General features: G+C 39.6%; 1 protein-coding gene across 4 annotated transcripts in view; it reads right to left on the reverse strand.

Annotated features, from left to right (window-relative positions):
• Positions 1 to 27,877, reverse strand: part of NFKB1 (nuclear factor kappa B subunit 1) — a 117,219-nt gene that overhangs the window by 27,348 nt on the left and 61,994 nt on the right. For all 4 annotated transcript variants that reach the window (XM_032860872.1, XM_032860854.1, XM_032860866.1 and 1 more), the window contains 6 exons: positions 23,618 to 23,766; positions 11,869 to 12,032; positions 9,856 to 10,014; positions 8,273 to 8,377; positions 5,842 to 5,933; positions 3,655 to 3,793 (listed from right to left, as the gene is read on the reverse strand). In XM_032860872.1, the coding sequence (XP_032716763.1) occupies positions 3,655 to 3,793; positions 5,842 to 5,933; positions 8,273 to 8,377; positions 9,856 to 10,014; positions 11,869 to 12,032; positions 23,618 to 23,766 (808 nt within the window). The remainder of the gene's footprint in view (positions 1 to 3,654; positions 3,794 to 5,841; positions 5,934 to 8,272; positions 8,378 to 9,855; positions 10,015 to 11,868; positions 12,033 to 23,617; positions 23,767 to 27,877) is intronic.

A 27,877-nucleotide genomic window follows, 5' to 3' on the forward strand; every position in this document is an offset into this window, starting at 1 on the left:
TATTATTCAGCCATAAAAAAGAACAAAATCTTGCCATCTGCAAAAACATGGATGGAGCTAGACACTAAGCAAATAAGTCAGAGAAAGATATCATATGATTATACTCATGTGGAATTTAAGAAACAAAACAAACAAGCAAAGAGGAAAAAAAAAACGGAAGAAAGAGACAAATCAAGAAACAGACTTTTAATTACAGAGAACAAGCTGCTGGTTACCAGAGGGGAGGTGGGTGGTGGCAGGTGAAATAGGTGGTGGGGATTAAGGAGGACACTTGTGATGAGCACCGGGTGATGTATAGAAGTGTTGGGTCACTATATCATACAGCTGAAACTAACAGAACACTGTGTGTTAACTAAGTGGAATTAAAATAAAAACTTGAAAAAAATAAGTCAGCTTTCAGATTTATCTCAGCATCTACTATATGACATATACTAAGGTGTGCCCGGCTGGCTCAGTCAGTAGAACATGTACTTTTTGATCTCAGGGTAGTGAATTTAAGCCCCACGTGGGCGTAGAGCCTACTTAAAAAAGTAACATATATGACATATACTGTTCTATATGTTGGGAATGTAGCAATAAACATGAAAGACCAAATCTATGACCTAAAGAATAGTCTTCCTATTGAAGATGGAAGAAGATAATAGACATGTAAATTAATACATAAGACAATTTTACATATTGATAAAGATAACAAACAATACAAAATTAGGCAATGACATAAGGAGTGACTGCAGGGGCTAGGGCAGTAGAAGATGTATTCAGTGACTTCTGAGAAATGTATACAATGATTCATTCCCTGGGTTTTATAGTTGGGATTCACTTTCATACATTTAGTCTTATATGAAACGGCCTGCTACTTTTTGGACCAAGTCATATGTCTGGGGTGATGATTGCTTCCTGCAATTATTTCATCTTGGAATTTTATAATCCAGAAGGTTTTATTGACTAAGGTAATTTTTTACCTTCAATGAAATAGTTCTAATCTCACATGACTTGATCACAATATATGTTTGGTCATTCTTTCTGTGGAGCTCAACTGCCCTTATTTTTCCAGATGGTTCTTCTTATTTGTTTGTATTACATGGAGCTTTTAGTCAGTGGCAGTCTGGAAGTGCTTGAAGCATATAGGTGGGGATTTTGAACTTTTAGAAGACCCCATTCTCTAACCCCAGCATCTGATATTATGAATGAATGTCTGAACATGCCCCAGCTGTCCCTTACTCTTTTGATGAACAGATACCACTGCAAAAGGTAGACACGTGGCCTAGAAACCAAGCTTAGCTTTGAATGTTTCTAGGCTCATACATGTGTAGGTAATCTGGGTATTCTTTTTAAACATAATTCTCTGTGTCAGAAAGAACAGACATTATGTGAAGATGTATTTTAGGAGAAGAAATCTATTTTTTCCCTCAGAAAGTCCCCCCAGATTAGCCATATTTCTCTTCTGTGTCTATTAAAGAAGTGTGTTTAATTGGAAGCAGTGATTTTCATCTTTATGCAGCCTGAAGCATTTGGAAGACCTCAGGCTATCACTGGGTCGAGAAATAAGGGGAGGTGGGCTTCTAGGGAAGGCTGGTGGGTCAGCTCCCCGCTTCCACTTTAACCAGAGCCTGTCAGGTGTATGTACTGGGATTTTGCATGAAATTATACGTGGAGAGGGAAAAAAGCTCTTCTGCTGACAATGTCTTCACACCACAGTAATGGGATACACTAAAAATTGGACTCAGTGGTGGACAGGTCACAACTTCTGAAAAAGAAATGAGAACCCATGGAATCATCTTCTAAATGCTCCTGCCACAACATGAGTCCTAGAAAAAGAAGCCCTCTTCAAGGATCCCACATCACATGTGGCTGTCACAGGATCCAACACCCCCGTGCGTCATCAATACTGCACCTTTGTGGCTTCTGACATCAGTCAGGACATGCCCTGTGATGATCATTTCATTGACCTCCCCCTATGGTCTCACTTCCCTCTAACCCATGGATTTCTGACTTTGTGCCATGACTCCTTTTTTCAGTCTTGTGAAGTCCACGGATCTCTTCTTAGAATCTTAGTTATTAATATGTAAAATACAAAATAGGATTATATAAAAAGCTAATTAACTAAAGTCCATTTCTATCTTTGGACCCTTTGGGGGTCAGTGGACACTAGGTTAAGAAGTATCTTTGAGCAATTATCCTACTTAGGGGCTTGTCACTCTCATTCTGAGAGGATTCTCAATGCTGAATTTCCCACCCTGCCTTCTGGAGTTCCAGTCTTGCCTTTTGACTGGCTTATTAGGAATTTGCCAGAGAAACCTAAAATGTGAAATGTTTGAAACTGAGCTCCCTCTTTGCCCACTCAAACCTACTTTTGCTCTCTAGATTCTTTCATCATCTCAACCACATAACATGGCTGGGATTCCTAGAACCATCTAGGACTCTTGAATTTTTCCTTCACCTCCTACCCCAACCAGCATCTGGGTCTTCTTGACACTACCTTCTTCTTTCATTCTTTGCACTATGACCTTCATGAACCTCACCTTTTCTCACCAGGACTCTTGCATTACTCTTCGGGCTCCTTGTCTGCTGCTCAGATAGTCTCCTCAGTGTCCGCATAAGGAAGTCAGAGCCATCAATCCAAATCTCAGTAGGCCTGGTCATTCCCCTCTCCAGAATCAATCGGAATTCTTCAGCTACCCATCACAGCACTTCTGTGCTTGGCTCTGGATTTCCTTACCTGCCTTGGTCTTCAGTGGTTCATCTTGGTACTCACAAGGCTCTCACTTCTTTCTGAACAAACACTAACTGTTCAGCTCCTCAAGTTTCTTAAGCCTAGGAAACCCTTATGTTCCCTGTTTCTCACCCAACTACTGAAATACACCCCAAGCTAAAGAACCTTGAAGAAGCCTACTTCTTTTTTTTTTTTTTTTAAGATTTTATTTATTTATTTGACAGATGGAGATCACAGAGAAGCAGGCATAGAGAGAGGAGGAAGCAGGTTCCCTGCTGAGCAGAGAGCCCGATGCGGGGCTCAATCCCAGGACCCTGAAATCATGACCTGAGCCAAAGGCAGAGGCTTTAACCCACTGAGCCACCCAGGCGCCCCAAGAAGCCTACTTCTTGGTGGCTTCTTTCAAAACAAGGGTCCTCGGCATCCTCAAAGTGTTTTAGGATGCTTCCCTGTGGGAGCTTATCAAAATTATAAATCTCATTGTAACTATGTAAGATTATTCTCTCCCCTTTTTGGGGTGTCTTTTGTGAGGACAAGAAGGGTGCTTTATTCATTTTTATGGATCTGCACTGCATGGTGGCTGAGTCTCCCGTTCTGCCGTCTGAGGCCAGTTGATACAGCGTTTGATTCTCCTGAACAGCCGCCTTAACCGGCCAAACCCAAAGAGCCTCAAATAAATGGCAGATTCTCAGATTCAAGGGCTAATTCTCAAATGTCTAAATCTCACATAAGCTTGGTAAAAGTGACACTATTTTGAAAGGCTGGACTTAATTCCATGATCTCCAAAATAGTATATTACTTCTCTCCTCTCTAAAAATCAATACCATTGGTCTGGGGGCCAACTCCTAGGAAGCCATTCAAAGGAAGCAGCCAACTGATCTTTTCTGATCAGCTTTGTCCTTTTATGGGAAACAGCACAAGAGTGTAAGCAACTGAGTTACCTTTGATTTCAGGGTAGTAGAGAAAAGGTTTGGGTTCGCTGGTTTCCAAATCAGATTTCCTCCGAAGTTGGACAAACACGGAAGCTGGTTTTGTGATGTTGACATCTTTATACTTTGGGGTTTTGAAGACGATGGCGAACTGTAGGATACAAAGATCTAAATGTTGGGGGAGGCCTGTATTTTTTTTCCCGGAAATGCTACTCATTAAACATATTCTTTATGCCCAATGTTTAGACACAGTATACTAAAAAAGAAGGCATTCTAGAGAAAGTTACAAACTCAGAATTCTATGCCCATACATTACCATTAAATTGTCACAGTAAAACTGAAATATGAGATTATGCTAATGTTTTGCCAACCTTTCTTTTCATTTGTCTAACATTTCAAATGTCTTCCAGTTGTTAAATAACTGTGTGAGTAAAATACATCATATACTCCTCCTTCTCTTCTAAGTCAGCTTTAACATGCTCCAAAATTATTTACAGCAACATCAGAAATACTGGCTGTGGAAAGAGAGTGAAGAACGGGGTACTACAATCAGCCTGCAGGTTGGCCAATGAGGAGAGGAAGCTAAATCCTGCAAGAGAGACATATATTTCCAAGTGAGGATGGCCAATGTGGTAGGCTTCAAGGGCATTCTGTGACACCTCTAAGCTAGCCTCCTCACTAATTTCTGGTAGTGCCACAATAGTTTGGCATTTTTACAGTTTCTTGGTTTTTTTGAATATGTAATGTATTCATAGGGATCGAGACTTTGTAAAATATGGAGAGGTACAGAGGGGCATACCCCATGTCTGAACACACCTGCATACGCCTCTCCTGGCGCTCCAATCTAGGCAGTTCCTACTGTGAGCCTGCCCCCAGAGGGAACCACGGTGATGTTATTCATTCCTTCTGTATGCTTCCAGAATTTCCTTATGCTTATGCAAACATGAACGATCTTTTTTTTTTTTTAAAGCATTTTGAAACAAGTAATCCTTTTTTTAAAAAATTTTAATATTTATTTGTCAGAGAGAGAGAGAGATCACTAGTAGGCAGAGAGGCAGAGAGAGAAGGGAAGCAGGCTCCCTGATGAGCAGAGAGCCCGATTCGGGGCTTGATCCCAGGACCCTGAGATCGTGACTCAATCTTTTTTATATGCACTTTGTTCTATATCTTAAAATATTTTTTAATGTTGTACTTTTGAGATTTTTCCGTATTAGTTCATCAACTATTCATTCTCTTTAATAACTGCATAATATTCCCTCATACAGATCCACCATAATTCCTTTAACTGGCCACTTCCTGATGGACATTTTAGATTGTTTCCAGTTTTGGGGTGAAAATAGTATTTCTCAATCACTGAGAGTGATTAAGATACGAAACAGCATTTCTCTTAGTTATATACTCACTTGTCACTGGGAACTCCTGACTTATCATGATGATATCAGCCTCAAGTAGAAGACTCTTCCTTTCAACACTTTTCATTGCAATATCTCTTTAACAGGTCTCGCCATAATTACTCTGATGGAATGCTATAGCAGATGACTGTCCCTTCAAAATTCACATGTTGAAGCCCTAACCCCTAGTGTGGCTATATTTGGAGAAAGGGCTTTTATGGAAGTAATTAAAGTTAAATGAGGTCATGAGGGTAGAACTGTGAGAGGATAGGATTAGTGTTCTTATAGGAAGAGACATCAGAGAGCTACCTCTCTTCTCTCTGCCATGTGAGGACACAGCCAGAAGGTGGCTGTCTGCAGGCCAGGAGGAGAGAGCTCTCACCAGGAACCATACCTGTCGGGCCTTGATCTGGGACTTCTAGCCTTCAGAACCGTGATGAAATAAATTTCTGTTGCTTAATACACCCAGTCGATGGTATTTTGTTATGTCGGTCTGAACAGATTAATATGATTACTTGAAATATTTCCCCTAAAGGACCTGAGGGCCATTGCCTTAATGGGTAGGTGACCAGACACCCAAATGAAATGTCATGACAAGGTCTCAGAGCCAGTAGTCTAAGGCCTTGCTCATAATTCTATGGTAGATAACTTTTCTGGAAGACGCGCAAGAGTGTTAAAAATAGTACTCTTTTATGAAAGTTAAATAAGTATTTATGATTTTTCTTTTTTCATACATGGAAATTAAGTACTGAATTTCAACAAGACAGAAAATGTAAAATCGTCGTGACCATCATCATCATCCACTTACTTGTCTATGAACATCTGTGGGGGAAAAATCTCCAAATCCTTCCCAGATCCCACCATTTTCCTCCTCTTCATAAAATCGAATCTGGATGTCATCTGCAAACAGTCACATAATACACAGAAGTATAATTTCACATAGAGTAGTAATATTTGTAAGCATGCTGGAAAAAGCAGCTGGTTCAATATTCTACCTACTACGTGCTTAAACTTTTAAAAAAAGTAATTAATATGAAAGACTTTTGAATCATTCAAAATTTTCACAAATCAATGCATTTTTTTATTAGTTACCACAGTAATGGACCCTGAGTTTCATTTATATTGAGAGAACACTAGATTTACCTATTCAATCTGACTTTTCTCTTAACCAGTCTCTGACCTTCCCACTTCTCCATCACTAACCCAACTCATTTCTGAGAAACACAAAGGATATCGAAGAATATCAGAATCCCAAAGGGTGGTTCAAACTCCATACAGATCTATAAATAATATTTAACTTCTATAAAGTATACTATATGGTAAGACTATTTTAAGGGATTTATGTGTATACATGAACTGATTTCATCCTCACAACAACTCTGTGATGCAAGTGTACTATTAATATCCTATTTTGCGGAAGAGAAACTGGAGTTCAGAGAGCTTAAGTGACTTATCCAAGATTGAATAGCTAGTAAGTGGAGAAGCAGAATTTGAACACAGCCTCCAGGCTCATAAACATTCTACTCCGCTGCTTCCTTGTGATACTTTGTCAGTCCATATGGAGAAGTTGTTAAAAGTATAATATTGGGGGCACCTGGGTAGCTCAGTTGGTTAAGCGACTGTCTTCCGCTCAGGTCATGATCCCAGAGTCCCGGGATTGAGTCCTGCATGGGACTCCCAGCTCCACGAGGAGTCTGCTTCTCCCTCTGACCTTCTCCCCTCTCATGCTCTCTCTCTCTCAAATAAAAAAAAAATCTTAAAAAAAAATCATATTGGTCAAGTCCCTTTGGACGAAATAGGAATGCCTAAATTTCACACTTGTGTCCTTGATTCTACTTCTGCAGAAATGACAATATAACTCAGACTGGCATCTCCTTGGCTTTACTTCCCATTTTATAGAAAGAACTGCACTACTGATTTATGAAAACTAAGTTCATATTTCTATTTAAATAGAATTTTAGAAATATTAGGGTTGGATAAAACATCTCATTATCTCCTGGTCAATTCCTTTGCCTTCAGGTATGACTAAACGGGACCTAGTTATTCAGACTCTTTAAGCCAGGTACAAGACTTCTCTTAATAAGTCATTCCAGTGGTGCCTGGGTGGCTCAGTGGGTTGAAGCCTCTGCCTTCAGCTCAGGTCATGATCCCAGAGTCCTGGGATCGAGCCCCGCATCGGGCTCTCTGCCCAGCGGGGAGCCTACTTCCTCCCCTCTCTCTGCCTACCTCTCTGACTACTTGTAATCTCTATCAAATAAATAAATAAAATCTTTAACAATAAGTCATTCCAATGTGATGATAATGATTAAGAATTGCATTTATAAATAAAGGAACTCAGATTGTGTTTACTCATTGAATGTATACGTATTATCTGGATAGAATGGGTTAAAAAAAGGCTGACACCAGGATATGCAGAGGAAGTGTAAATTTTTTTTGAATAAAGATACATATACATTTACCTTAAAATTAGATTGTATTTTTTTCTGACTTTTAAATCTCAGGCCTTCAAAGCCATCATTCTTTTGTTTAAGAGCTGTATTTTTAGGTATGCACTCCTCACTTGGAAATTGCTCGTCACTTTGTAGTGAGTAGATCTTTATCATACCATACTCTCTATCACTGTATTTTAAAAATGAGTTGTTGGAGAAAATAACACAATCCCCTTCAGCTTTTGCTCCTTTATAAATCTTGTACCATTACTAATGAAAGGTAAATGCCAAGAACCTTTCCTGAAAGTGGAAATTATGAGAAATATGCTCTGAGAATTTCCCTATAGTCCTTATTCTCTTTTTCACAATTGACATCAGTGTCACATGAACGTTTTGGAGAAGCTCTCTCAGTGCTGCAATGAAGCCTTATAAAAGAAACTAAATTAACAATTTTACACTATAGGGGCACCTGGGTGGCTCAGTGGGTTAAGTCTCTGCCTTCGGCTCAGGTCATGATCTCAGGGTTCTGGGATCAAGCCCCGAGTCGGGCTCTCTGCTCAGCGGGGAGCCTGCTTCTCCTTCTCCCTCTGCCTGCCATTCTGCCTACTTGAGCTCTCTCTCTATCCTTCTGTCAAATAAATAAATAAAATTTTTAAAAAAAGAACAACAAATTTGGAAGAGTCAAAATGCGTAAATTTTCTAAAGGAGTTCCATGGCAGAAGAGGCATATACTGGATTTGCTGCTAAAAAGTGACTCACACACACACCCAGAATTACATTTCACATTTTGAAATCAGAGCTTATATTTACCTTTCTGAACCTTGTCACAGAGAAGATAAATCTCTTCTCCTCCAGTTACACACCCAGCTGTCCTGTCCATTCTTACAATTTTCAAGTTGGACGCATTGGGGGCCTCTGTCCACAGGAGAGAAACAACAAACATCATGCTTTATCCTCAGCTTTAGAAGCCAGTCTCTTAGAAGGAACCCTGCCCTTAGCACACATTAACCAAAGAAAGTTAAAATAGTTTATCAAGAGTGGTCAGCGTTAAGCCATGTATAAAATTGTCAAATCGATACGTTGTATGTGTGAAAGTAATATAATACTGTATGTTAATTATACTTTCATTAAAAAAATAAATAGATGCTTTCATTTATATTGTTTCAACAAGGACACAAATACAAAGGCTTTCGGAAGTCCTTGGAAATCCTCACCTCTTGAGCATGGATTATTCATTACTACCCAAACACATGAGGCAGAAAGGAACAATATTTGCTTCTCCCAAACACATTTAAGAAAGATTCATACAGAAAGAGAAAGAGCTTTTCTGATGTTTCAGGGAAGTACTGAGCCAACGAATTTGTGGAATTTTGTTAAGTCAAGACCTTCAATTATTTCCATGATACTGATATACTATTTACAAGAGTCTTAAAAATCTAGAAAAAAGCACAATTTTCTTAAACTGCTTATAAATTTTTATTTTACAGAAGAGAAAAATAGAGAGGTTAAAATTCTTTTCCCCAGACTAAATTAGAATTCTGTGTGGTTAGGGGCAAAAGTTGCTTGTGGTAATAGTATAAAGCTTCCTTTTTTTTTTTTTGCTCCCACAGCTGCATTTTAAGGTGATCTTTAGTATACAAGTCTACATCATTTTATAACTCTTTCACTTCCCTTCAAACTTGTTTAAATTAGAGAAATCGGTCAGTTGTCGTACTTGGGGCATGGAGTTTTCTACTTAGACCAAACTCTATAAACTTTCAGTGAGCCTAGGTACCACACTTGCAGCCTTCTTCAATTTGTTTAATAAATCCCATGCATACCAAATAAGAAATCTGCAGGGTAAATGCTGAAGACCATTGTAAAACTCTTTTAAAAAGTTCTAGGAACTACAGACTGAAATAGGATTTTGAAGTCACATACTGTCTAGACTACTCATTCAGTTAACTTGAAGTTCTTTTCTTGATAAAAGCTAGAACATGCAAGAATGTAGACGGATAAGAGTAAGGGCTGGTTTTTATTAACACCTCTTTAGAGCCTCAACAGAAAATACTGAGGTGTTTTTTTAGGAGCATCAACAATATATCCTCATGGCAAGGAATTCATAAATAATAAGAGATCTGCCATCCTCAAATGGCATATAAAAGTCTAGCATGCACATTGGAGGAAGGAGAACCATATTTATTGCTCACCTTGTAGCATTCACTTTGAATCTAGACATCAACGTTTCAAGCTAGATATTAGTATTCCAAATTTGTAGATGATAAATGTGAGGCTCCAAGTGATTAAGTTACTTGCCCTGAGATTGTGAGCTAGTCAGTAACTGCCAGGGCTGGGTTAAAAGTCTGTACTTGACACTACACCAAGCTGCCTCCCGGCAGAAGTCAAGGACTCACTGCTGTCATAGATGGCGTCTGACACCACGGGTTCCAGGCGCCTGGTGAAGCTGCCGGTGCTATCTGGAAGAAAAGCTGTAAACATGAGCCGCACCACGCTGAGGTCCATCTCCTTTGTCTGCTGAAGGGCTGCCTGGCGGATGATCTCCTTTTCCCGATCTAGGACCACACAGCACAGCACATTCATGCCCAGGGAAAGAGTAAAGCCAGAACACTTTAGATAAGATACTTTAATAAAGCTCAAATAAGGAACATGAATTGAAAACAAAAATCTATTTTTTTCTTTTGAAATTGTTTGTATTGCTAATACAATTTTTAAAAAATGCGTCTCATTTATGTCATCCAAATTAAAGGCATCAAAAGAAGACGTGCGTTTTCTCTGGATGATAGTGAAAACTGTCCTCCATGAACTCAACTGCCTCTCTCCTTCCTTACCTTTCCCTGGTTTCTCCTTTTTCTCCCTACAGTGACAGTTAAAGGCACAAAAGGTGTGAAGCCACAGAATGCAATAAACTTATTATGCGTGAGTTGTTCCGTGAAATGTGAAAATTAAGTCTTCTGAAAGCTCCCTGAGCACAGGGACCATGTTCATTCACAGTGCCTAGCACAGAGCCTGGCACATGGGAGGTACCCCAAAAATGCTTCCGGAGAAACTGAATGGCTCAGCTGCGTTGGACCCTTCCTTGCCCCCTGCTGGAGCTTCGTGCTGATGGATCTGCTCGCATTTAAGGTATAGTATCATGAAAGGTAAGAATCCAAGCGGAGAATACTGTGAAAGTGCTACAGGTGAAGAGATAGGGAATTTCAAAGGAGGGGAGAATCCAGAGGCTCTGGAGCAGAAGAGACATACGTTCTCAGACGTGAAGGGACGGTATGACTTGAACTTATGAAGAGAGTAAAAAAAGGCATTCCAGGAAGAGGGAGCAGCAAGAATAGGAAGAATGGGCCGAGGCCAGGAAGTGAGAATCATGGTGTTTCTATGGAATAATTCAGTTTGACATCAAGGGGGGGGGAGCTCATGGGAAAGAACACTGGAAATTCAGACAGGGACCAGCTCTTGAAAGGCCTAAAAGGCCAGCTCACTGAATTTGGATCTGATAGACAGCGAGCGGGCATTTACTGAATAGTGGTGAGGCGTAGGCTTTTGCAAGATCCATCCGGCCCCGGGGTGTAAACTGGATCAGAGGTGGGGATGGGGAGAAGCAAAGCAAGAAAAATGGAGTGAGGAGTGGAGCGCTAGAAAGAGCAGAAGGGAGCAGGGCCACAGGCTGGAGATGCAGTGTAGGCAACAGGGAGGATTCATTCAAAGGTGACGTGAAGGTTTCCAGTCTGGATATCAGAATGTGTTGAGTGGAAAAACAGTGATGGTTTTGGGTCACCTGAGTAACAGAGGATGACAGGATGACCAGACAATGGACAACGTGTGAAAGCAGAAATGGCACATGTGGTAGGACAGGATTGCGGTTGAAAGAAAAAATTTAAGTAAAAACAAGGAAACATAAAATCATAGCATTTTTATAAGAAAGAGCATAGTTTATGATGTGCCTGAAGAGCCGGAAGAGATTCCTTCTAATAAGGTGAGCCAGGGGAGGTAAAACGGGGGAAACTAAAACAAAGGAACTAAGTGTTGCCTTGTGCACTGGTTTTGACAGGCTGAAAAGGGCAGGGTGTGGTGTTTTAAGTCATGGAAAACACATAAAAAAGTATGAATCTGCATCAGGTGTTCAGGGAGCTGTGATGGGGAGAGAGGAGTACATGGTGGGACTGGAGATAAAGCTGGAAAGGTGACTGGGGCCAGACTGAGGGCTTTCTATACCAGGCTGTGGAGGTACAGACTTTATTCTAGAAAAGAGTGGGATGCCATCAAAGGTTTCTGAGCAGAGAGAGTTTGGTAGCAGCTCAAGGTACAGTTTGGGAGAAGAAGAAACTTGGGGCAGACAGAGGAGCACCCAGTTTACACACAAGTAACGGAGAGCCTGATCTCAAAGCACAGGCTGGGAGCGTGACACTCACCTGTGAGCTGCCGGTCTCCTCCGCCTTCCGCTTGCAAATAGGCAAGATCAGGATGCACCAAAAGTCCGGGGTTGTAGCCCTTTGTACATGCCTCTGTCATTCGTGCTTCCAGTGTTTCAAATACTTTCTTCTTTGTCACATGAAGTATACCCAAGTTCGCAAAGCTGGTGAAAAAGCAATAACGGCAACATCCGCCACCAAAAGTTAGGCTGTCAATGACGAGAGTCTAGTTTTACTCTAGCAAAGCGGCTTTTAAAAAAATACATGGGCCCTCAGTGGCTGGAGCCCACCCTATAATCAAACACGTTACTATGTCCGCGGTGAGACATATGAAGTAGACTCACCAAATGGGATCATAAAGACTACACATCAGGTCAGAGTGGGTCTTGCCATCAAATGGGTCTGTGGCAAACTTAACAAAATATTTTGGTTTTCAGGGTTTATTAGGCTTTCAAATAACAATTCAGGGAGTGGGATACACACACATATGTATGTCTTATTAAGGAAGCTTCACCTAGATTCACTCTGAAGTATTTTCTAGGAGAACTCTTTAAATTTTTTAAAAAATTCTGAATATAGTACTAACTTATCTCATTTTTTTTGAAGAATAGAGGAATATTATATTTGGAAGGATTTTTTTTTTTTTCTTTTGGATCATCCCTGGGTTTCTGGTTGGGCTTTTTAAAGTCTATAATGGAGTCTCATCTCCTCTTGGGTTATCTCTAAGGCTGGAATTATTTATTACCACTAGAATGCCGTCTAATGCTACATGTATTCAGGATGGAGAATCTTTTATCTTGTGAAGCCTCCATACCTCTTGGGCAAAATATGTTAATAAGCTAAATAAAACAAGTTAAGGGATTTTAAAGAAAAAGCATAAATTACTCCAGCCCTTCATTTTTTAAAGTACATGAAACAAAAAAGTATATTCAATAAATATAGTACAACAAACAAAAAAGTACTTTACCAAGGAGGAGACCCATTTGTTCAACAAATACTTATTCAGCTACTTATTTTTTAAAAAAGATTTTATTTATTTACTTATTTGACAGACAGATCACAAGTAGGCAGAGAGGCAGGCAGAGAGAGAAGGGGAAACAGGATTCCTGCTGAGCAGAGAGCCTGATGCGGGGCTCGATCCCAGAATCCTGGGATCATGACCTGAGCTGAAAGCAGAGGTTTAACCCACTGAGGCACCAGGCGCCCCTCAGCTACTTGTTAGTGCCAGGCAGTGTCCAGGTGTCCTGTGAGCACCTGGGAATCCCTTCCTTCATAGAATTTATATGCTAGTGTAACCAAAGAGAAGAAACAAAGACGAAATTTTACAGTATAATTAAGAGGATAATAAGTGTTAGCAAGAAAAATAAGGTAGGAATGGAGAAAAGGAAAAGTAATAGTAGAAGACACGATGTTTTAAAATAGGGAGAAGCCAGAAAAAGCCTCATTGAAAAGATGACAATGAGCAAAGACTCGAAGAACGTGAGGGAAAAGATGTGGCTATATGGAAGAACAGTGTTTGAAAAGGAATAGCAAGTATTTGAAATAACAGTATTTGAAAAGGAAGAAGCCAAAACCCTGAGATAGGACCGTACCTGATGTTTTCAAAAGACAACAATGGCAAGGAGGTCAAAGTTACTGGAGGAAAATCCACAAGACATGAGTGGTAAGTGAAAAGTTCAAAGAGATAAGTGGGCACACAGATCTTTTAAAGCCTTATATGCTTTTGCAAAGACTTTTATTTGGTTCTGGCTTTTACCCAGGAAGAAAGAAGATCAGTAACAGAAGACAAATATTATGACAACTGGACTAGATGAAACAAAGACTAAGATAGTATTGGAAGAAGACAAGATGAACTAGAAGAAGAAAATATAGGAGGTGAAGGCAGAATGAGATGAGCGCTCTGACAGAGGTCCAGAGATGCAATGAGAAACATGTCCAGAGAGTGACAGAAAAAAGAAGGACATGAACTAGCACGATGTATAAATCTGGCAAATCACTATGTTGTGCATCTGAAACTAATGTAACATTGTGTGTCAACTATACTAAAAGAAAAAAAAGTAGAATAGCTGAGACACACAGAGAAGAAAAACAGACCAACAGAATATAACAGAATATAAGCTTCTGATGTCAAAGATGTCCAGTGCTTAGAACAGTGCTTGATTGGGGCACCTGGATGGCTCAGTCATTAAGCATCTGCCCTCGGCTCAAGTCATGATCCCAGGGTCCTGAGATGGAGCCCCACATAGGGCTCCCTGCTCCACTGGAAGCCTGCTTCTCCCTCCCCCACTCCCTATGCTTGTGTTCCCTCTCTCGCCCTGTGTCTCTCTGTCAAGTAAATAAATAAAATCTTAAAAAAAAGAACACTGCTTGACATATGGGTGTCTAATAAATGTTGAATACACGAATGCGTGAATTCACACAGCGCAGAAAAATATGCAACATGACGTATCGATATGTATGGAAGCATAGATAGTTTTTTAGAAACAACACCATCTTTTGGCCTTTCAGGCTGTACTCTGATGTAGATCATCCACAACTACCTACGTATAGGTAGTGACAGTGACAAACACCTATGTAACTCTTTACCTTTTACCATACAGAAAGTGATTTTCATGTATATTATTTAACTAATCCCTATGAAAAGGGCATCATCCTTATGTGAATAATTTATTTACTCTGGTAATAAATGGAATAATACAGAAGCCAATCTTCTGTTTCAGATAATGATGGAAGTAACAGGAACAATACTGAACCTTTCACCTTAAGTAACATAAAACACATGGAAAATGGTTTTCTAACATGGGATAACAGGCAGCACAGGATAGTGATCCTTAAGAAAAACAACTAAGCTGATTCCTACAATAATGCTGAGTTTCCGTGCTGCAGTCTAGGAAGGGAGACCTACACAGGACCTGGTAATCTCCCTGAGTTTTGGAGATGGAGTTAAAAATCTGAGGGGTCTAAAGAGGCTGCAAGTCACAGGCAGAGAATCAGAGAAGAAAGAACCACATACAGAGAGATATTCAGGGATGTACAGTGTGACTCTGCTTTGAGTCTTCAGCAAAGTGCTGATCAGAGCATGTGTGTGAGGAAACAACCTGAGACTTGGTGGGGCCAGGGTGGGGGGTACAAAACACCAGAAAGGAGCAGGCAAAACATTTCTTGGAGCACAATGGGGCTGGACTAGTTCAGGAAATCTTGTAATACATGAATCATCAGGATGGATATTCAGAAAGGTATTGGCTTAGTAATGGTGTCAAATTAACCCCAGATGGAAGGTTGATCTGGCTTCCCTAACAAATCTTAGAAATAAGTCTAGAAAGGATCAAACTGTTCCCAAATTTAATTTCATCCCAATGTTCAAAAGTATTTAAAGGCATACAAAAAAAAAAAAAAAAAAAGCCAGCATGCAACAATCTAAAATTCAAAATGTCTACCATTCAATCACAAATTACCAAGCATGCAAAGACAGAGGAAAAAAAAAAGAAAAAGAAATAAAGACACAGGAAAATACTACTTATAATGAGGATAACAATCGATCATAGAAACATATCAGGAAATGAGACAGAACACAAAATTTGTAGACCTCTACACTGAAATAGCTATTATAGATATATTCCATATGGTTAAGAAGGTAAAAAGCTTTAATATGTTAAGGAACACTTGCAAGATATTAAAGAGACGTCAAACAAACCTACAGAGATGAAAACTACAATGGCTGAAAAGAAAAATACACTAGATGGAATTAAGAATATGTTAGACACTATAGATAAAAGGATTAGTGAACTTGAGGACATAGTAATAGAACAATTCAAAATGAAACACAGGAAGAAGAACAAGTTTTAAAAATAACAGATCACCAGTGAGCTCCGGGACAATTTTGAACAGCAAAACACACAGGTAATTTGTGTTTCAGAAGAAGACGGAAAAGAGAAGTGGATGGACAAAATACTTTGAAAAAATAATGGCTGACACATTTTAAAATTCAATTATAAAACTCTAAACCCAGGGGTGCCTGGGTGGCTCAGTGGGTTAAGCCTCTGCCTTTGGCTCAGGTCATGACCTCAGGGTCCTGGTATCGAGCCCCACATGGGCTCTCTGCTCAGCAGGAAGCCTGCTTCCTCCCACCCCGCCTCCTCTCTGCCTACTTGTGATCTCTCTCTCTGTCAAATAAATAAATAAAATCTTTAAAAAATAAAAACCTCTAAACCCAGAAATCTAAAAATCTTAATCAACTCTGAAGCACAAAAAAATGAAGAAAACTATGCTAAAGCCCATAATAAAATTGCTTCAAACTAGTGAAGAGAAATGAAAATTAATGAAGAGAAAATCTGAAAAGCTATTGATAGAGAAAAAAATGACACACTACATGAAGAGGAACAAAATATCAGAATGAGGGCAGACCTCTTGCTGGAAACAAGGCAAGCCAAAAGGACCCGAGGGCAGCATATTTTAAGAATGCGAAAGAACATTGTCAACCTGGAATTCTATACTCTTCAAAAATATCTTTCTAAAACAGAGACAAAATGAAGAGTTTAAAGATGTATGACAACTGAAGAATTTATCAGCAGCAGACCAGCAATAGAAGAAAAAGGAAAGGAAGGGCTTCAGGCAGAAGAAAATGCTACCAGACAGAAATCTAGACCTATGAAACAGAATGAAGAGCACTACAAATGATAAATATGTGGTTAAATATAAATACTTTTTTCCTTGTTTAAAATTTCTTTTAAAAGATAATTGAGCGTTCAGCCATTCTGGAAAAACAGTATGGAGTTTCCTCACGAAGTTAAAAATAGAGCTACCATACGACCCAGCAACTGCACTACTAGGTATTTATCCAAAGGATACAAAAATAGTGCACTCTGATGTTTATAGAAGCAATGTCCACAATAACCAAACTTTGGAAAGAGCCAAATGTCCACTGACAGATGAATGGATAAAGAAGATGCGGCATATATTTACATAGCAGAATATTACTCAGCCATCAAAAAGAATGAAATCTTGCCATTTGCAACGATGTGGATAGAGCTACAGTGTATTATGCTAAGTGAAATAAGTTAGTCAAAGACAAATACCATATGATTTCTCCATAGGTGGAATTTAAGAAACAAAATAGATGAACATAGGGGAAGGGAAGGAAAAAAAACAAGATGAAAATTGAAAGGGAGGCAAACCATAAGAGTGGCTGAACTACAAAGAACAAACTGAGGGTTGCTGGAAGTAAGCTGGGTGGGGGATGGGGTAGTTGGGTGATGGGCATTAAGGAGGGCACTTGAAGTAATGAGCACTGGGTGTTATATGCAACAGATGAATCACTAAATTCTACCTATGAAACTAGTAAAAAAAAGGTAATTGAGAATTTAAAGCAAAAATTAAAAAAATAGTACATTGTGGGAATTACCACATCTGTAGGTGTAAAACAGAGTACATAATAGCCAGGGGCTGAGAGACGAGAAATGGAAGTACTGTTCATATACCATCTACGAAGAAGTATAACGTTACTTAAAGGTAGACTACGATAAGCTAAAGATGTATAGTATATAGCAAGCTGTAAAACAACTTCTAAAAACTATAAAGTGGTTATAAACCAAAAAGAAGATAAAATCATAACAAATAATTAATCTAAAAGAAGACAGAAAAAAGATGAAAGAGGGATCAAAAATCGGATGTGATAAGCAGAAAACAAAGAGCAAGATGGGAGAGCAAAACACAGCCCTATTAGTAATCAGATTAAATAGAGATTATATAAAGACCTCAATTAAGAGGCAGACGGTGTCAAATAGAAAAAAAAAAATAAGACCTAACTATATGCAGTGCATATTTACTCTGAATATAAAGACACAAATAGGTTAAAACTAAGAGGATGGGCAAAAAAATGTTCCACATTAACATTAATGAGCAGAAAGCTGAAGGGTGCTTGGGTGGCTCAGTTGGATAAGCATCGACCTTTGGCTCAGGTCATGATCCTGGGGTCCTGGGATGGAGCCCCAAGGTAAGCTCCTTGCTCAGTGGGCACCCCCTACCCCTGTGCTTTCTCTTTCCTGCATAAATAAATAAAATCTTTTTTTAAAAAAAGGTGAAATGGCTATATATTAGTATCAGTCAAGGTAGATTTTTGAGCAAAAAACTATTACAAGGGATAAAAGAGGGTCATCTCATAACCATAAAAGGATCAGTTCATTAAGCAGACATAAGAATCCTGAATGTTTATGTATCTAATAAAAGAGCTTCAGGAGGGTCACCTGGGTGGCTCAGTTGTTAAGCATCTGCCTTTGGCTCAGGTCATGATCCCAACATCGAGGGATTAAGGCCTGCATCAGGCTTCGTGCTCAGAGGGAAGCCTGCTTCTCCCTCTCCTACTCCCCCTGCTTATATTCCTTCTCTCTCCGTCTCTCTAAATAAATAAAATCTTAAAAAAAAAAAAGAGCTTCACACAATACAAGAAACAAAATTTTATAAACTGGAAGAAGAAATAGATATATCTATAAATATCATCAGATTTCAACACCTCTCTCTTAACAACTGAGAGAACAAGTAGGGAGAAAGTCAGTAAGGATAGAGAAGACTTGAACAACACTATCAAACAACTTGACCTAATTGACATTTATAGAATATGCATTCAACTCAATTAGACTAAGCATTCTTTTTAAGTGCACAAGGAACATTTACCAAGCATACCATATTCTAATCCGTCAAACAAATCTCAATAAATTTAATAAGAGGACTGAAATCATACCAAGTATTCTCCTAACAGAATGGAACTGGATCAGATATCAATACATAAAGCTATCTAGGCAGGGGTATATTTAAACCAAGATGTAATAATTAATTGTCAAAGCTGGGTGATGGATACGGTAAGGGCTCATTGTGGTTTTCTTTCTACTTTTGTGTATGTTCGAAGATTTCTAGGATAAAATGTAAAAGAAAACAAGAGCAGGCATTATTACTAACAGCCCGTGCAACCGAGAAAACTGAGGATCATAAATGTTTTTTTGTTTGTTTTTAAAGATTTTATTTATTTATTTGACACAGAGAGAGATCACAAGTAGGCAGAGAGGCAGGCAGAGAGAGGGGGGGAAGCAGGCTCCCCGCTGAGCAGGGAGCCCAATGTGGGGCTCGATCCCAGGACCCTGAGATCATGACCTGAGCTGAAGGCAGAAGCTTAACCCACTGAACCACCCAGGTGCCCCGAGGATCATAAATGTTAACACATGGGAATGCAAGATGGTACGGCCACTTTGGAAAACAATTTGGCAATCTCTTATCAAAACAAATGGACCCTTAGGATCCATCCCTACAATTCCACTCTTCAGTATTTACCTAAGACCAAAGAAACGAAAACTTACGTTCACACAAAAAGTGGCTCTGTCAAAATGGGAAAAGAAGCTAAAGGTTCTTCAAGAGGCAGACTAACTAACTGTGATGTACATCAGGGGGTGCGATACCACTTCGGAATGAAAAGGCAGACGCTGCTGGTACATAAAAGAAGCAGGAGGAATTGCAAATGCGTTACGCTAAGTGAATGAAGCCAGACTCAAAAAGGCTATATACATATTGCTGGATTCCACCTCTATGTCATTCTGGAAAAGGCAGAACTGTAGGGATAGAAAACCGATCAGGAGTTGCCGGGACCTGGAGTGGGAGGTAGAGGCACATAGGATTTGGGGGACAATGGAACTATTCTATACCTTAATTGTGGTTCTTATCCCCATATTTGCCAAAATTCGTAAGACTATACACTTTAAAGGCTAAATATTACAGTATTTAAATTATACGTTGCTTCAGTAAAACTTGACAGAGGTTTTTTTTAGAAGATGGCTATCACAGCTAATAAAAGAGGGCTGGGTCTACAATCTTGTGTCTTACTCAAAGTGCCATAGTCTCTACAGTAGTTTGCAAGGTGTAGTCTCTAGACTGGGAGCATCAGTGATTCCCGAGAACTTATTAAAATGCACATTTTAAAACCGTATCCCAAACCTACGGAATCAGAAACTCTGAGGGTGGGACTCAGCAATTTGCATTTCAGCAAATCCTCTAGGAGATGCCAAAGCACCTAAAGTTTGAGAACCACTGCTCTATGCTCTGCAAGACCAATGAGATCAGAACCTCTGAGAGGAGGGCCTGGCTCAATATTTTTATAAAGTGACCAAAGGTGACTTTAAATAGCTGTCAGGTTTGAAATCCTCTACACTGTGCCAGATGTTTCCATCATCATCATCATCGTCATCATCGTTATCATCTGGGAACTACTGCTGCCCTCTGGGTAGGTTCAAACCCCCATGTCATTAGTTTGGGATTTTATTTATTTATTTATTTATTTATTAAAGATTTTATTTGACAGACAGAGATCACAAGTAGGCAGAGAGGCAGGCAGAGAGAGAGAGAGAGAGGAGGAAGCAGGCTCCCTGCCGAGCAGAGAGCCCAATGAGGGGCTCGATCCTAGGACCCTGGGATCATGACCTGAGCCAAAGGCAGAGGCTTTAACCCACTGAGCCACCCAGGTGCCCCTACTTTGGGATTTTAAAGGGGGCCCCTCTACCTGGCTTTTCTTCCTCTCAGGATGCAAACATTGATTTTATAGCTGACACAAGATTCAAAAGCATCCTGACTCCCAATCTACACTCTAATTTTGAAGTTGGACACTTCCGATCTCAGTGCATACTTTGTTCATTTTCTTGAACCAGCATCTTCTCTGTGTATTTGGGGTTAACATTATAAAACTGCCAATAATCAATTGTTTTTAGACCTACAAAACCACCACTTTAATATGGTTTGCACTAGCTCATTGAGGGAGGCCTTGCTTCTCTTTTGTACTTATATATCCACTACTAGTGCTTACCAATTGGTACATGCGGTAAATAGTAGTTTAAAAAAAAAAAAAAAAGCCTTCAAATCTCTCTAAAGCAGGGCTGCCAGGAAACAGAGGGTGTGGTGATTATTGGTGAGGAAGGCGACTTAAAGCAAAGTCAAGTAACAGTTTCCATTGATTGAAAATTCAGAGAACTAAAATGTTGTTCAAACAAACTGTTGATATTCAAGGTCAAAAATAAAATATCGAACTAAAATTATTTTTATGAGGACAGGCACTAAAAGCTAACTAAACAAATGAGTAAGAAATAAAATGTGAAAAAAATAAAGCTAAATAAAAAAAATTTTTAAAGGCAAAATGATAGCATTCAAACCTACAGTTGTGACTCAAGTTATCTAAAACATGAATATTTTAATTTTGATAACAAAATGTCTTTGAATATAGAAACTAAAAGAACCCCAAAGATAAATATGTCTTTGGCTTTGATAATTTATTTGTTTTAATTTGCTTTTGTTTTTTAAAAATTTTAATTCTGGTGTAGTTCACATACAGAGTTATATTAGTTTCATGTGTACAATATAGTGAATCAACAATTCCATATATTACTCAGTGCTCATCAAAATATGTGTACTCTCAATCCCCTTTACCTATTTCACCCTCCCCCAATCTCCCTTCTGGCTTTGGTAACTTAAAAGTCATTTATCTCCCCTGAGTTATTTTTTATATATTCTTTTTGATATGTTGGATTGGTGCCCTACTCATGAATATATACTCTTAGCCTAAGCAGTATTGTTGAAGAGATTTCCTGGTTCCATTTCTAGTATTGACAAGTCTGCAGAGTAACTCTGGCTATCTTCCTAAATTTCTCTAGGTCATATTCTTACCTACAAGTTAGAACTGAATAACAGTAATCGATGGCATTCCATAAATACATATGTTGCAAGTCAGTTCATGTTGTTTCATAATATTAGCTAATGTTAGCTCAGTCTAGAAGTTTTGAGAGGTAAAGGGCCTGGAGACAAATTCTGTAGCCCAATGCTCATATTTTATAAGGGAAAAGGGCTCAAGAAGTCATAAAGATTACCCCCTAACCCTACTGCTGAGAGTGACAGAAATGAAGAGAATTCTGGTTTCCAGACTACTAGCATATTCTCTACTCAAATACAACAGGTTCTGACATTGGAAACTTAAAAAAAATTTAAATAAGAGAGACAAATCATGAAGGAAATATTATATTTTAGAAAAGACTGTAGGCAAAAGTTTCTCAATTAAAAATCAATTATAAAGGGAATACCAGTGTTTCATAGAACACTCTTTTTTTTTTTTTTTAAAGATTTTATTTATTTACTTGACAGAGATCACAAGTAGGCAGAGAGGCAGGCAGAGAGAGAGGAGGAAGCAGGCTCCCTGCTGAGCAGAGAGCCTGATGCGGGCCTCTATCCTGGGGCTCAATCCCAGGACCCTGGGATCATGACCTGGGCCGGAGGCAGAGGTTTTAACCCACTGAGCCACCCAGGCGCCCCTCACAGAACACTCTTAACAAGAAAGTCTACTGAGCCTGTTATAACTATCATGTGGCATCCTCTTGACTGAATTTCTTGGTGAAGTTGTATAGGGTCACAAAAATCCCACAGCGCTATGAGGAGACATCTTAATGATCAGACTTGGGAGTGTAGGTGCTCAGAATGTTTGCTGAGTGAATGAGTTCTCCCAGCAACAGAACCCCACTGCAAGAGAGTAAAGGATTTCCTTCCTTTCCTCAGAAACAGGCAACTTACTTCTATTCCTGCTGTAGGTTTCAAACCAAATAACCATTAGTTCCTTCTAAAATCCTAGAAGATTACTAAGCCAAGCCACAGAAACACCAAATTATAGACAACATACTGGCAGTTTTATAATAACAAATGTTATTAGTAAGGAACTTCACCTATAATTTCCTCTAAAGGATATGATTATCACACAGATTAAACAGGACCAACACTTCAAACTGACAGCAGCCTGCTGGGGTAAATCCGCAGAAACACTAAGTGATCAATTAGTCTGAAACTCTGACAATTACCCTGCATCTCAAAGCTCTCACAGGTCAGTCAGGAACCGTAAGAGTATTCCAACACTGTGACATTCAACAGGAAAGAGGCCAGTCGTTTAAGAGAATGTTGAAACAAGTTCATATAAAGCACAACTGAATTTTTTAAATCAATTTAAGCTTCTTCCTCCAATCTAGAGGCTTTTTTTTTTCTAACATCAAAAGAATCAGATTTTAGTGACTTAAAAGAAAGCTCTCTCTCTAGGTTTTTCACACTTGAATATTTTCACAGTCAAACAAAGAAATACCTAGGAACATGAAAGTTCAACCTCCCCAATATCAACCAACTTAAGACCTGATCAGAATTCAAAGCCTGAAATGCTACCATCAACTTAATTACAGTTGATTTAAACAATTCCTTTCTTTTGAGTGCATAGTCCAGATTAACTGGGATTTTATCATTAACTGTTTAAACCAGTATTAGGAAACCCTAGAAAGATATTCTTAAGAATCAAATAAAATTTAACTTTCTTACTCCTTTTGGGCTGAACATCTTTTATAATAACTCATTCATTTAAAATTGTTCTGTCTAACTCTTAAATGAATACGTCCCTTTGTATTTAAATTTCAAGTCTGATGAATGCCAAAACAAATTTGCATTCCTGGGCTTCTTATCCGCGCACACTTTCTAAATAGCAGAGAACTGAAACAATATTTATCTATCTTTTTCATGCTCAAAATGTTCATCTTATAAATCCAGACTCAATGATTCATTAAAAGAATCATCAAGAGTATAAAACCATCTTTGAGAGTCTTGGGAAGGTTCCGAATGAAAAGGACACCTTCAGTCCAAGTCCCCGGGTGCCATGTTGCCTCCGCTCCTGCCTTTCACAGTGTCATATGCCCTCACTTACCCGACCACCATGTCCTTGGGTCCGGCAGTTACAGTGCAGATCCCATCCTCACAGTGTTTTCCCACCAGGCTGTGTGCGTGCAGGTGGATGTTTTTCCCATTTGTGACCAACTGAACAATAACCTTTGCAGGTCCCACATAGTTGCAGATCTATGTAAGAAGCACATTTAGAGAGTTAGTACATCTGACTATATAGCGACATGGAAAAATGTCTATGACAAACCGGTAGTTGTAAAAAGTATGATCCGAAATTTGGAATACCTGTACATATATGACCACAGTTCCATTTAAAAAAAAAAAATACGTGATGAACAAATGACAGGATGGAAATAAAGTAAAATGCTAATGCTGGTTGTTTTGTGTCGGGAGGATATATTCCAGGAAGCACGCCACTTATAATGTTGTGTGCATTGTTCAAGTTGGAATGGCACATCTCAGAGGATGCTGCATAGCCATGAAGCAGCCCCCTTCCAACTAGTTGAGAACACGTTTTCATCTGTACCCTCATCACAACTTTCGGTCATGAATGAACGCTGGGTAGAAGAGCCATGAGAAGGGAAGTGGGGTTGATGGACTGACGGAAACCAAGGGAAAGAGAGAGGGGAGCAGAAGCAGTGCAACCCCAAGTCTCTGCCATGAGATTAGGCAGGACACAGAATCTTGCCAGGGACCTGGCTCTGAAGGTTGGCCATGGATACCCAAGCCCATGGACTTGGTCTGTGGTATGTGTCAGGACACTGTAGCCTTCAAGAGCACTCTCTGCTATGAGCTCTGATAAGTGAGTTACACATGTCCAGGTCATAGTAAGTTTCAAGTAAGTGCACTCCCTATATGCAAATCCTTAGATCTGACACCTGTTTAGCTCTTGTTTCATAAAATTGGATTTTTCTGTTTAAGGTAATTTATCTTTTTAACTGTTATACCTTTAAAATGTTGATAGGAGCCCTAAAAAGGAAGTAGCATGGAGATAATGGCATTTTAAAGCAAAGCCATCTTGGACCCCCTTTCTCCTCTAGTTGGTCCCCCAGCCTCCTACAGCAGATCAGAGATTCCTCCCTTGAGAAAGCCCCAATACTAAACTTGTACTAACAGAAAAGACCAATGGCCTTATTTTTACTTTCCTGAATCCTATCAGAATTCTGTGATAAATTCAGCCAAACTATTGAAAATGCACTATATTTCCTTAAAGGGTAATCAGCCATCCTCTTGCCTGGGACTGAGTGGGTTTCCATGGCTTTCAGGGCTAACACTGGGAAGAGGTGGCCATCCTATTTCCTTAGCTCTTCTTGTCTCTTTTTAAGGAAATCAGTGACCTTAATTCAGGATCTCCTAACTATACAAGCATTAGAAATATTTTGATCTGCACAAGCAGCCCCTAGCTCGGAAGGAAAAGAAAGTAGACAGCTAGCCCATCTAGCAACAAATCCTTGATGCGTCAATGTCTTTCTGACATTAACTTGAGGAAGAATCTACACTCGCCAATAAAATTTCTTGGAAAAAGACAGAATCCCCTTCAATCGGTCTGCTTCCCCTCTAAGTATCATCAAATGGATTCATATTCCATTGAGGCAGGGTTTTGTGAGGATTTTTTCAGTATGGATTTTTTCCCCAATCCAATCTCTCACTGCAAGAGTTGAGGAGAAGTTGATCAGAGCTGGGATTGTCTGGAAGAGCATTCTGGGGAGACACGTTTCCTGCCCCGAGCAAAGGACAGAATCCTCTCTCATCAACAGTATAGCTCCCCTGGAAACGCTAGCGCCTCTTTGCCTGAACTTTGATCCAGAGCTGCTGCCAAAGTTTGCTTTCAAACCTTCTAATACTCCTTCCCAAAGCGAAGGCCTTTCCAGGAAGTGGCCTCCCGTCCTTGCAGAGCAAGCGCATCCCACAGAACGCTGAGGATTAAATCAGTGTTGACCGCCACCTCAAAGCACAAATCATCTCTAGAACAGGTATAGCACTTAAAAAAGCCTCCTGGCTATAAAAATAATTATGAACTTAGTGCTTTCCCTTTTAAAACAGGCAGAAGAAAGCCTTTGCCCTTCAGGGCAGGACAGGGAATGAAAAGTTCTGGGTTTGCTCCAAAATTAGTTGTTGTGCCCGCAGAGTCCCTGGATTGCCGATGTAGTTCTGGGCCTTGGTGTCAACACGTGAAATCAGCCTTTGTTATGATGACATATTCTACAGGGACTTCTTTGGCAGTAAACGAATAGCAAAAAGCACTAAATAGACATGTAATTTCACTCCTAAGTGCTCGGAGCACAGGAATGCAACCATGTAAGGCATGATGAAATGCTTCACTTGGATGAAATCAGGGAGTCCCTCCACTTAAGCAGAACACCAGAAGGAATCTAGCGATTAGAGCCCAATCCCTTTGGATATCAGGGCCCTTCAATGTCACCACTATGAAGGAATCAGTCGCTAGAACTGAAGGATAGACTAGGAGGCGTCCTCAAAAAGTACTCACATCTTTTTCTTGCTATTATTTCATGACCGAAGGGTGGCAAGAATGAGGAAATGAGTAGTCTCTGAGGTAAAAGGACCTGAAAACTTTGCCAGTGACTAATGTGCAGTTTGATCCATTTAAAAGACTTTAGGTCAGCATGGCATCATCTGGTTTTTACACCAACCACAGGGCAACGACAGGGAGGCCTCTGGGTTTTGTGGACTTTCCAAAATACTGACAGAAAGAAGAAAGCTGAAGTGTGGGGACAGAAAAAAAAAAATGATACTATTTTCAGGTTGTACGGCCAATGAAGACAATGGAATTCTAACCTAGGGGAGGGCATACTTCAGAGAATGCCGCCATGACTGAGAGCTATTTGCCACTGATCCAGAAATCCATTATGTTCTACAGAGAATCTGGTTATTTTTATTCAGCCTCCCTACTTCTTTGAATAGTGTAGTTCCCTTGAAAATTAAGTTTACAGAAAGCAACTGCATCTGCCAGGAAGGCTGGGTTATTTTTGAAAGAATCTGAACACAGCAGGCTCTTAAATGCTAAAGGCTTAAATGCAACTTAAGCTTTCAGTGAAAGCCAAGGAGACAGAGGTGAACATGTGAGTAAGCAGCTACCAAGGGACACTGTAAGAGCACCTAGTCCAGGGGCAGACTAGCTAGGTGTGAAGACAGTTCCACCATTTACTAGCTGTGTGACCTTGGGCAGTGTTCAGTTCCTCATCTATACAATAGGGATAAAAATAGGGCCTCGCAGGTTTGTTACGAGAATCAAATACGTTAAAGTTTTTATATGCTGCCCGGTAAATAAGAGCAATATACAGTGATAACTATCATCTTCTTGATTACTGTAATGCACTCCCCTATCTAGAGACTTACAACTGCACTGAGGTGATTTATTCTTAGGGTTAAGTTTTTGTTTTTGTGGTTTTTCCCCAGAGTGCCATATTTTATTGGGCTTTGTTAATTTTCTAGTAATAAACTGTGTTATTATAGTAACAGCTATTATTCTTGGAGATGCTCAGGATTTCTCAGCTTCCTTGATGAAATTAAACCTTTCTTCTGGGAGCTTTATGATGCAACAGTCCTGATGACCACAGGCTAGATCTGCTTTTTGAGTAAAAAACAGAAACCTAGTGTCACATATAATACCAAACTTAGTCAAATCACCTCCTTTTATTCAAAGTTATTCTGTCATGCTCTGGCAAAGTTCATATTGGCTCTTAAAAGGTGACTAAGAAAAGTAGTCTAAAATGTTCTGGGGATCAGAATTTGAAATGTCCGGTATACTTACTGAGGAAATTTGACCCAATCTCTTTGGCAGAAGAGTCAACATGAATGTAAAACGTGACACATGAAGGAGTTCTTTTCTTTCTTTCTTTCTTTCTTTTTTTTTTTTTTTTAAGATTTTATCTATTTATTTGACAGACAGAGTTCACAAGTAGGCAGAGAGGCAGGCAGACAGAGGGAGAAGCAGGCTCCCCACTGAGCAGAGAGCCCAAGGTGGGGTTGATTCCAGAACCCTGGGACCATGATCTGAGCCGAAGGCAGAGGCTTAACCCACTGAGCCACCGAGGCGCCATGAAGGAGTTCTTTTCTGCTTAGTCTTTCTCATGAAGTGATAACCATGATGACGATAATTGAGGAGGAGGAGGAAGAAAAAAAATCCATAATTTTCAAACAGAAATCTAATCCTAACTTTACCTGTGTACCTAACTTGGTCCCTCTTCTGCTAAAACAGCAGAGTAATGTGATTCATCTGAGAGCTCTGAGGTTAAGGTGCCAGGCTCAAATCCCTCTGTTACCA

The sequence above is a fragment of the Lontra canadensis genome, unplaced genomic scaffold (genome assembly GCF_010015895.1).
Source record: "Lontra canadensis isolate GAN:19392208 unplaced genomic scaffold, GSC_riverotter_1.0 scaffold1, whole genome shotgun sequence".
In the NCBI taxonomy this organism is placed as follows: Eukaryota; Metazoa; Chordata; class Mammalia; order Carnivora; family Mustelidae; genus Lontra; species Lontra canadensis.